This window comes from Sinocyclocheilus grahami, unplaced genomic scaffold (genome assembly GCF_001515645.1).
Source record: "Sinocyclocheilus grahami isolate Dianchi unplaced genomic scaffold, SAMN03320097.WGS_v1.1 scaffold69.1, whole genome shotgun sequence".
Taxonomy (NCBI): Eukaryota; Metazoa; Chordata; class Actinopteri; order Cypriniformes; family Cyprinidae; genus Sinocyclocheilus; species Sinocyclocheilus grahami.
This window is the reverse complement of record NW_015505248.1, coordinates 1,701,914-1,713,814: the sequence shown is the minus strand read 5'-3', so window position 1 is coordinate 1,713,814 and position 11,901 is coordinate 1,701,914. Positions and strand designations below refer to the sequence as shown.

At 39.5% G+C, this 11,901-nt stretch overlaps 1 protein-coding gene across 2 annotated transcripts in view; it reads right to left on the bottom strand.

Annotated features, from left to right (window-relative positions):
- The window catches only part of ccdc85a (coiled-coil domain containing 85A), a 24,196-nt gene extending 12,791 nt beyond the window's left edge, over window positions 1–11,405 (bottom strand). Inside the window, exons 1-2 of one of the 2 annotated variants that reach the window (XR_001609236.1) lie at window positions 10,791–11,405; window positions 8,590–10,050 (exon numbers count right to left, since the gene is read on the bottom strand). Coding sequence is in view for 1 of the 2 variants with exons in the window: in XM_016272342.1 (XP_016127828.1) it covers window positions 9,099–10,050; window positions 10,791–11,030 (1,192 nt within the window). In the remaining variant the exon portion in view is untranslated. The remainder of the gene's footprint in view (window positions 1–8,589; window positions 10,051–10,790) is intronic. The other variant, XM_016272342.1, reaches the window with a different exon arrangement.
- Window positions 11,406–11,901: the final 496 nt, after the last annotated feature.

Genomic DNA, 11,901 nt, shown 5'->3' with positions numbered 1-11,901 from the left:
GTTTTGAGTTGATTAGCTGATTGGCATGTCACCATATTCTAATTTGTTGAGATAGTGAATTGGTGGGTTTTTGTTAAATGTGAGCCAAAATCATCACAATTAAAAGAACCAAAGACTTAAACTACTTCAGTCTGTGTGCATTGAATTTATTTTATACACAAGTTTCCCAATTTGAGTTGAATTACCGAAATAAATGAACTTTTCCACGACATTCTAATTTATTGAGACGCACCTGTATACTACTGTTCAAAAGTTTGGGATCAGTAAGATTTTTCAATGTTTTTGAAGGAAGTGTCTTATGCTAACCTAGGTTTTATTTATTTAATCAAAAATGCAGTAAAATAGCAATATTGTAAAATATTATTACTATCTAAAATAACACTTTTCAATTTTAATATATTTTTTTGGAATGTAATTTTAGCAGCTGAATTTGAACTTGAATTTTCAGCATCATTACTCCAATTTTCAGTGTCACATGATCCTTCAGAAATCATTCTAATATGCTGATTTGGTGCTCAAGAAACATTTATTTACACTTATTATTTTAAAAGCTATCCCTTTGATTTTAAGAACTAGCCCTTTAAAACTGAAATACCTACATTTGCATTGACCACATATGATGAAGCCACTAGTACAGGCTTATGTCACTAGCAAAGGTCAACAGACTTTCATAAAGACTTAAATGTACACCTTCCCATTAACTGGACATTAATTTCTCCTAGAATGAGATCCCCTTTCCAATGAAAGTAAACCTCTTGATGTCTGCATGTATTTTTCTTCTGCTTCTATAGAACACACAATGTTAGGTTAAATGTGCCCCTTCAGGCTATGAGCCCTTGAACGAGATCTGTAGATTGGGTAACAGCTCTGCAGGGACCCTGACCACTGCAAGCCCTCATGTTCCCTCTTTCTAAAGTAGCAATCAATGGTTTCTACCTTCTGCATTGAGCCAGCAGGAAGATAAACAGGGGTTCTAGGTAGAGAGCAGGCTGGCTGTGGCCCTCTAAGCATGAATTCCTAATATCTTACATAATCCCTCCATGTTACCGGACAGCACAGAGGCTAGTATTGGTAGAGATGGCACAGGGTTTCATTAGGAACACAAGGCTTTTGTTGGCACACTTGAACATCTTCCAGGGACCGGGATAGATCAAGGGCTAAATTTGACATGAATAATATATATCATTTTCACTGAGATTAATTATTATTGTAAAATATGGGCTCCAGCAGCAGCTAAAAACAAAGAAGCTGACTGTCTTATACAGGCTGTGTCTGTTACAGAGACCTCTGTTAGGATAACAACAAAGCAATAAGTAAACATGCTTTGTAAGATTGCACTGAGTTTAGATTTCATTACTGGTTTACATTGGTTATGCATGGTTTATAATTTCATTATGAGAACGCATCTTATTTTTCCTTTCAGATCTCAAGATTAATGCACAAGTGAGCTTATTCTTGGGAGAAATGGACAAAAAGAAATTCTGAAGGACACTGTGGAAGTGAATAATACTCTACTGATAAATGTCCAAATTATTAATCTAGCAGCAAATATGAAACTATTAGAAACCGAGAAGTTATTTTAAACTGCAGGAGGTAACAAATTTTGTATAAATTGCTCTGTGAACTGCAGTTTATGAAAAGGAGTAGTTCAATGCTCATTTTAGTTTAATTTATGCATTTGACAGACACCTTTATCCAAAGTGAGCTACTTTGCATTCAAGGTATACATTTTATCAGTTGACAAATTTCTTTGGAATTAAACCCCTGAACTTAGCATTGTTAGCATTAGGGATGCACCGATACCAATACTGGTATTGGTATCGGGCCCTATACTGAGCTCCTGTACTCGTACTCGTACTCGTACTCGTTAAAATGCCCCGATACCAAATGCCGATACCACACAGCATGCGATAAGTGCCGTATTCAGACAAAGATACACCGACAACAAAACATAGCATTAGGGATGCACCGATACCAATACTGGTATTGGTATCGGGCCCTATACTGAGCTCCTGTACTCGTACTCGTACTCGTACTCGTTAAAATGCCCCGATACCAAATGCCGATACCACACAGCATGCGATAAGTGCCGTATTCAGACAAAGATACACCGACAACAAAACAACAGACAGCAGAATGGTTATTAGAGATTAAATGTTAAAATTCTGTATTAACGGTATAGCTGACATGTGCGAGCTGATAAGCAAAGCTCACAGAGAGGGTTGAGCGTGCGGCGGCGCACATGCGCAAGCTTGTCAAGTTAATATCCCTTTCTCACAGACATCACTGGAAAGTTTGTAGTTCGGTCAGATACGCCAAAAACAAGTAAAACAATGCACAAGTTAATTAACGGTAGGGAGGGAGAGCGAGAGAGAGAGAACGATGTTCATGTTGATGTTCACTCACTTAGCACATGCATCATTTAAATTAAAACTAACCGTAAAAATAAGACCATTTATAGGGGCATTCACTATAAACATAATTTATTGTCAACCTTAGGCATACACGACTTTCTGGCGAAAGTGAATCTAGCAGCCTGTGTGAAATGCGCTAGGCTGTACTATTCTGCATCAGTACAAATACGTGCACACGTTGCGTGTGTTTTGCTTGCTTCATGAGAGTTTCTGCATTATATGAGTGGCTTTGGAATATAAATCGCAGCACGTTTTAGATGAAAAAAAAAACACGAACAAACTTCTATTTCTGAAAATATCACAGTTAGGAGATTTATAACGAGTGGTTCCCTGCATTATTACAGCAAAGCGCGTGATTGCAGTACTAAGCCGCTGCAATGGAGCAGCTCTAATGCTATTAAATGAAAGATGATGTACCATAGAGCAAAAAAAAGAAACAGTGAAAGTAACAAAAACTTGTAAAATAAATTTTAATGGGCATAATTAAGTGTGAAGATAACCAAAAGGATATACAGTCAAACCAAAAATTATACAGAGACCAGATATCATTTTTGATATTTTTTTACTAGTGGGTGCAGGACACTATAGTTCATTTATGTAAGTGAGGATAGCAAAATAAAGTAAACCGTGACAAATTATGCCCAAAAATTCTTCACACAGTGGACTACCAGTAAAACTGATATAAATTTGGGACTGAAACTGAAAATTAAGTACAGGTTTGCATGAAGCTGGATGACAGCATGCCCAGGAGACTACAGGCTGTCATTAAGGCTAAGGGTCACCCGACAAAGTATTGATAGTTGTGTAAATATTGTCATACTAACAGCTGTCTGAATAATTTTTGGTTGATTGTAATCTATTACATACCTTTCTATTAAAGCTATCTAGCATTATCAAGCTGAATTTGTTCTGACACAGTTTAACGCTTGAGTTCTTGTCATATTTTATTACCATTTTCTAAACTATAGCGAATAAACTGTGATAATGTGAGAGAAGTTGAAGGTGTCTGAATAAATTTTGGTTTGACTATCTATTTGATCAATTAAGTTAACCAACTAACATTATACATACTCTTTTTGTTTCTGTACCCAATATTTAAAAAATTTACAAATGCAATAAAAACATCGGTATCGGTACTCTATATCGGCAAGTACAAAAAATAAAAGTATTGGTATCGGGCGAGTACTGGAAAAAGTGGTATCGGTGCATCCCTAGTTAGCATTATGCTCTACTCTTATTGGTAGATGCATACACTTGGTCACTTTTAAAATCAGTTGAAAAGTTTTATTCCAAATGGTTCAGAGACTGAGACTTCTCCTTAGGCTAAAAATATTTTCAAAATTGACCCTTTTAAAATTTAAAAACCTCTATATGTGGGTAACATTGGGCAAAAAGACAAGGGATACAAATACATTTTATTTTAAAACAAGTTTTTTGTCAATTTTGTTAGACAAAATGTGAGATTTTAACATTTTTGTCTTGCTTATTTTGAGGGATGTTGACTTAGCATGGAAGTATGGCTATATGTATCCTGATTTGACATAGACTGACCTATACTGTGATTGGTAATTACTGTACTGTATATCAAGATGATTGCTGTTTAGTAATATTTAGTGAGAGTTCAGTGTTTGTTCAAATCTTGGGATAAATGCAGAAATTTCAGTGACTCAAGTATATTGATATCAGTTTTAAATCTTTTTCACTGTGTACCCATTGATAAGCAGTTATTGAAAGTTTAGCACCAACTGCACAACTTTTCTTTTAACTAAAATGATGCAGCAGTCAATGTTGTCAAATCATCAAAGTTATCTCATACTAAATTACTTTCCACAATCTATTCCACATATCTTAAATTCAACGTTTCTCTTTGTTGCAGCAGCAGAAAGCCTGAATCAATTGCTCACTTGTGCGCTAATGAGAGATCAATAAACATTGTAACTCTCCCCTTCTACGAGTGCGTTCACCTATTTACCCCAGAACCCATCTCATCAGCTTCGTTTTCTACACCACACGCAGCACATCGGAATTACTGTATGCCGAAGTCAGCATGACAACGAATAGATAATGGCATTAGCAACCGTACACGGCGATCACAGGGAGACTAAATTGCTGTCTGTTTAGGACAGCTTAGCAGGATTAGAATTTTTCGTTAAACCATAACACAAGCAGACAGTCATTAATTATGGCTGATCATTCAAGATCGGTCATTGGCCATGTCACAAAGAGCTGAGTAGATTTAATTGAGAACCAGGCTTCTGAGAACTGTTTCCTAACTGTTACACAACCCCTGGCTCACCAGCAAGAGAGCAAAAAAACAGCCGCCTGATGCCAGCCGCGATCGCCGGGGCCTTTATCTATTGAAATGAAAGGGAAATAAATTAAATTCCACTTAAATGTCAAGGCAAGCAATTAGAAATGTATCCCGCAGATTGCAAATTAAATTACTGCAAAGGGCCAAAGCCTTGTAACGCCACATCATCCTGGAACTACGACGAAAGCCCACAAAGCATGAAGCGTGAACAGCCAGCAGTACTTGTTCTGTGTCACATTACCAATGCAAATGCAGCTGAGCTACAGCATTATTTATTATTTACACAATGCATTGACGGATGGTCTGATTGATGGACGGTATGATTTCTCAACATCGGGTCCTTAGGAACACTTAGGTGGAGCCCCCATTTAAAGTAGATTTACAGGACACCTATTAGGGCTGTCAAAAAAAATTGAATTTAGAATATTTGTCGAATTTTAAAAAAAAATCCACATTCGAATGCAAAAACGTTGCATTCGAATTTAAGGTCTGCGTCAGCCGTCAGACAGCCTTATCAGTGGAGCACGAGTTGCGATGACGATGTATGTGTCATTGATTGCATTTGAATGCTTTTGTTAGTCTATCCAGTTGAACCCACTAGATGCGGCGCTGCTACGTTGTTAATTCATATATTGCGGAAAACGAGAGCATCAGTGTGGAGAAGATGTTGTTTACGTCAAAACTGAAACCAAGCCGTTCACACAGAATGCATATTTATCACATTTTCTAGAGGGACATCTATCAGCGTTGCACTCGCGTCTCGCAGAGAGCGGCATGTTTAAAAAGCCATGTAAAATTAATGCAAGTTCAACTTTTAAAAAACATGTCTAAAGACGTTATGGCGGTTTTTCCCCATCCACTGTATCTCATGTTTTTAAATGAAGAAAGTAGCCTACTCTTTGTGATTGGTTTTTGGTCCTTTGAATTAAACTATACATACATGCATAGTGCTGTTTTCTAATTTTTCTAATTGTTTAAGCAACTTTATTAATTATATATGGTTTATAAACATTATTGTAAACATTATGCACTTTTTTTTCAAAGATAGTCGAGTTATTTTATTACGCTTTTGAAGAAACGTGCATAATATTTTGCTCGATACGCCCTCTTGTGGCCTTAGGAGAGAAGCCAAAAGCTTTTTTCCCGCTAACTGAAAGTATGCCTTTTAAATTAGAATATAATTCGAATTTTGATCATATTTAAGTAGAAAATTCTAATTTAGTTTTTCAGTCATTTTGACAGCCCTAACACCTATAGGCTGAAGAGCTATTTTTAGGGAGAGGTTGGTCAAGGTCAAACGGAAGGTCTTCTGTGGGTCGGGTCAGGTCGGGACGTTTTGGAATGCACTTCAGTGCTCAGAAAACAAACTAAGTATTTTTTTACCCAAAAACGAAAATTGTGTAATCATTTATTCATGTCAGTTTAAACCTGCCTGCATGCCTTTCTTCAGTGGAAAACCATTTTTTTCTCTACATTCAATGAAAGTCTATATAGATAGAATAAATAGAGGTTTGGAATGAGACAAGGGTGAGTAAATGATGAGAGAAAAGTTTCTCGTTAAACTCTTAAATTAGACTGCTTGCAGCTGTTCTTTTACTGATATAAGTTTATTATGTCTAGCAATCAAAAAATCATTAGAAAGTGACCCAAGGGAAATAACAGTCCTTCATTTCTGCTTTTATCACAACTCTTGACAGAATGACAAAGCAAGTTTTGCATATAAAAAGTTTCATTGGTAAATCTGGGGAGGGGGGTTTGTAGCTTAAAAATTTGCTTTTTAAACATTCACAAACATCTTCTGAATTAGATTTGTTCTTTAATTCATTGAATATGAATCTGCCAACATGTGGCATACTCCAGAACCTTTCTGAACATATAGATCTGGACAGACTCATGTCAACTATAGAAGCTGGTTCGCTCAAGACCAAAAACATCAGAGTTACTGTGGACTGCAGGACACACCCCAGGAAGGGAGGAGAAAAAGAGAAATCCGAATATCAAAACCTTCTTAAGGGATAATCCAGGCTGGCTGGCCACGGCCAACAGGGATAAACTGTAATTCCCTGCTCAGAATGTGAGCATGTGGTTCGATGAAGAGTGTAAAATTATTTTTTCAAATGTGTATTTCTGACTAATTAGACACACTGGGGATTGTTAGTCTCTACTGAAATGCCAGTTCTGAGGGATCTGGAGCAGTAAGCAGATTGAAAAGTGAGGAGATATGAACCAACCCAGAGCATCAGTGGAAAAATTTAATTGGATCTGCACTATTTAGGAAAAGACAGTTTTAGTCTGAGGAAATAATGAAAGAACACAAATGTGTATCTCAAGTAAAGCAAATGACTGAAAAAAGGGGAAGGGAAAGGGAAAGAGAAAGAGAGAGAATACAATAGTTTATTCTCTCTTTGTTAGCTTGTGGTGTCAAAAGGCATAAATAAGTACCAGGATGGATTTCAGTACAGGCTGTCTGGTACCAAGCTTGCATACAAGGCCTTTGTGCACTCAAAGAAAAAACAAACCACAGGACATAAGATAAAAGTAGCTTCTAAATCAACCATCCCTCTGCCAGGAAGGATACTTCAATCACTCTACCATTTCATCATCATGTTTTTGTACAATATATAAATCAAAATGTCACATTTAGAACCATCCTTCATCAGAATAGCAGCACTATTTCTGTTTGAGATCAGAGCATCCATTTAGGTCAGTAAACTCAGGTGTTAATTAGCAGCTGTTATTTTCCTATTAAAAGCAGCGCAAGATAAACAGCACACAGCTTCAGGAAGAATCCCACGGCCTTGGCAAGCCACACAACTCAGCACTTTTCTCCTCCAAGAAATCATTAGCAGAATATAGTTGGAGAGAATGCTACACATCAGGAGGAGAGTCTGATATTCCTCCCTTTTGTTCTGCACACATTCACCTGGTTTGTCCTCCAATAATGTTCACTGCAGCTTTTTTGATATGTCAGCATCTGTTCACAAAGCTATTAAGTATCTATTCAAAGCAACTTCATTTAAATTTATAATTCACACCATGAGAATTCACACCATTTTTTTCTTTGTAAGTATCTCAGTAATCTAGTAAAGTGTAATTCTGACATGATGCAATAACTAGTTAGGTAGCTCAAACAGTAGAGCATGAAGTTATCAGCACCAAGGCCATCAGTTTGAACTCAGAAATAATCCCACAGAAACTACCAGCAAGATCACCAAGTTGATGCTACAAAAATGAACAAGCATGACAAGACCCAGCTGAGATCAGTACCAGCACCTTGTGGGGTGCGTGTGTGTGTGTGTGTGTGTGTGTGTGTGTGTGTGTGTGTGTGTGTGTGTGTGTGTGTGTGTGTGTGTGTAAGAATGTTTTTTACCACTGCTGAGGAGTTTATGAGCCTTACGCTGAGAGTATGTGTCAATGATGCTTACTGTAGGAGTTTAACCTATTCTGGGTGTTGTGTGCATATGTACAGTATATATCTGTGTGTGTGTAATTCATGAGCATTTGTGGGTTGCAACATTCAGCTTATGCACCAGGGTGGGCACCATTCACAACCAAATGGAGAATGCCTTTAAAATTCCAATTCAAATCCTGAATTTGAACTGAGATAGCAAACAGGATGCAGAATTGCAATTCGAATTTGAATTGCAAGTAGAATTAAAACTAACTAAAATTCAAAGAATAATATAATTTATTTAAACAAAACAATTTAATTTAAAAAGAGCAAAGTTTGACAAGCAAATTCTTTGTTTGGAAGTTTAGATAGTTAGAGTGACTCATGGGAACATAAGAAAAGGGTGATAGATAAACAGAAGTAATGGGCTCCTTCTCAAGTGCTGCTGACTCATACTTTGCCACTTCACTCACCTGTGTGCATATGGCAAATACAATGGTGTCCACTCCTGGTCCTCCTGGGCAGCACTGTCTTCTGGCTTTTGTTGGGCCTCTGAGCATTTTGGTCTTTCAATGATTGATTACAGTGTTCCCTCAGCTGGGTTCCAGAGCATAAAAAATGGCTTTGGAGGCACAGGTACAGAGGCTGACTTACAGGAGGCAGCAAAAGCCTGCTAAAATCATGGCCCGAGAGGACCAAGACTGGACACCACCGACCTTTACCAGAGATGAGATGTTCTGCTCAAGCCAGACACTAAAGCCCCTGCTCTATCTAGCCATTGCCTCTCATGAACTGAGCAAAGCAAAACTAGACTAAATGCAGATCATGAGTGGGATGGTTTAGTGCCTGGCTGGGAATTGGGGCTTTGCTGGCTCCAGGATGAAGGATGACCATCCCCTTTGCGTATGGTGTACTCAAATGGGACTTGGTATATCTCATTGTGGGTGCTACAGCAGGCTCCAGTTGGGCCCACCATTCATACCGCTATAGATGCTCCGGTGATGAGGGGACATCTCCTCTACACCTGGCCTCTTCTGTGCCACCTCTCGGCCGGGGCTGCCAAACTTGCCATGCTGATGCCTCAACAACTCAGGGCTCCCAGATATGACACGGCCCTTCTGTAGGTGCTCCGGTGTCCCTGATAGAATCTGTTTGGGCTCTGGACTCCCACACACACTACCCATGCTACCCCTGTGCTTGTGGAAAAGGTCCGGGCTGCCAGGCGGCTGAGAGGACACCAGCAAGTGTTTCGAGAACAGTTCTGGGCTGCCTCTCTTGCCAAGTTTCTCTGGACTGAGACCCCGTAGGCCCCTATGATCCGGACTGGAGAAGGACCCACAGCGAGACCGGCACACTTGGGGAAAGGTATGCGCTGCGTACTCCTGGCTGGTGCTATGTCTGCGGCTTGCTTGCTCAGGACCCATTGCCTCCTCCCCTGAGCCTGGTTTATGTAGGTGATCAGGACTGCCTCCAACCGGGCCACCCAACAGCTGCTGCTTATGTGTGAGATGGTCAGGGCTGTCAGTGCTGCCCGCGCTGGAGGTACTGCTCCCGTCACCCACATCTCTTAGTAGGCCAGGCCCAGGGCCGCTAGCGTGAGACAGGCTACTCTGGCTATCGATTGAATTCCTGCAACCGGCTGGTCCCCCGGTACCCGCTGACCCGCCAGTACCTCCAGAGCCCTTCTCCTCATCCAGCATGAGGCACAGCTCTCTCAGTTCAAGGTTCTCCCTCACCACTTCCTCCTGCCTCTGCTCCAGCTCTTTGAGCTTCTGCAGGTAAAGCGTCACCTCCTTACGCATGATTCCTGCACTGTAGCGGCCCAGGCGCTGCCACTCCCTCGACACCTTTTTTCCTTTCTGTCGGTCGTCATCCAGAAAGCAGCAGAGGTCCCTCAGCTCCTGGTTGTCCTCTTGCAGCTTCTGATTCACCTCCTGGAACAATAAAATCTATGACTCAACATTGATGTCTAAGCAAAGCCAGTTTGACTGATGAAAGTAAAGTTAATCAAATGCTGGCGTCAAAGCTGCACAACGGAGAAGGATAGAGTATGGAGAACACACACAACACACGAAGGTATTCTAGTAGTAATATATTCTAAAGTTTGTCAATATTTGTTGGCAAAATGTATGAAAAAAGAAAAATATATGTTTGTATTGATACTAACAATAACAGAATATACAGTATTATATGTATATATATATATAGAGAGAGAGAGAGAGAGAGAGAGAGAGAGATAATAAATCACTATTGTAACTGGACTTGCCACTTTACACATCTGGCTATAAAATTGTATTTGTATTTTATTTTTTACTTATTTATTTATTTTGCATAAGACAGGTGTTGCCATGTACTGTTCTATGGCAAAATTACATTTAAGAGGCACCCCGGGGGACCTTTAGCCCCATTATACCTGGTCATAGAGAACTGTGCAAGGAGCTATATATTAGAAAATGTTAGAAAAGAAAAACTATTTAAAGCTGAAAAACATGAAGACCACAGGACGCTTTAAAAATATATATTTTATACAAACATTTTAAAAAATAATAATAATTTAAATTAGCTTTTGTTTGTTTCGTACCAAAAGCGATGTGGTATTTATAATCATAATCAAAAGTAACCTAAGTGTAGAAGGGTTAATGCAATCGCTATTCCATTTCGCCCACATCCTTACCTTCAGACCCCGTATTTCGTTGAGATGCTGCTGAAGCCTGCGGTTCACCTCTCTGATGAGATTGCTGTGGTCCACTATGACACTCATCTTCTCAGCTTCGGCTCTGCGGAGCCGGCGTACCAGTTCCTCCTTGCTCCATTTCAGAAGCTCCTCATCCGTAAGTTTGGAAAGGTCCTCTGAGGGACCTTCTGCGTTCTTGGATTTGCTCGACTGCAGCTGAGGCTGGGTGGGCTTTTCCATTCTCCCGAGCAACTTATTGAAGTGCTAGGCTATGAATCAAATCACCGGCAAGCCAGTAAAATCCTTCGTTCGCGCTTTCCTGCAAATTCCCTCTTGTTAGGATCGCATTTTTGACACTACCATTTTTACGATAACAGTTCTGCCCATGCTGTCCCCTCTGAAGATAGGGATGCAGCCCTAGAGTATCGGCTAATACTTCTCCCCCTTATGCACTTGCTGTAGGGGTGGACCCTCTGTCTCTATGGCAGAGACTCTGTCTGTTTCCATCTGTCCGTCAGCATCCTGTCCAGCTCAGTGCGGTGCTGAACCCGTGGCCGCTGTCCGCGCTCATTAGGAAGGCGCACGTCTAGTCGCTTCTGTGCGCAGTTTGCGTGACAGCAGCCTCTCAAATTGCTCGACTGGCTGAGTTGTGATTTTCCTCTCTCTCCGTCTCTTTTTCGCTCTCTGTTCTGTCACACGCCCCCTTCTCTTGGAGACATACTTTTTGCTAACTTTTTGATATTGGGCGCCACCTGGTGATGTTAAATCAAGTCTACATAAACTTCACCATTTACGTAATTTGCCTATTCAGCATATAATAATAATTATTATTATTATTATTATTATTATTATTATTATTATTATTATTATTGTGGTGTATTTTGAAAATGTGGTGTTATTGATACATGCATTGTATTTGGTACCGAGCTTCCATATGTTTGCCTATTCAGCATATAATAATAATAATTATTATTATTATTATTATTATTATTATTATTATTATTATTATTATTGTGGTGTATTTTGAAAATGTGGTGTTATTGATACATGCATTGTATTTGGTACCGAGCTTCCATATGTTGGTGGCCGTGTACACACACACACAGACACA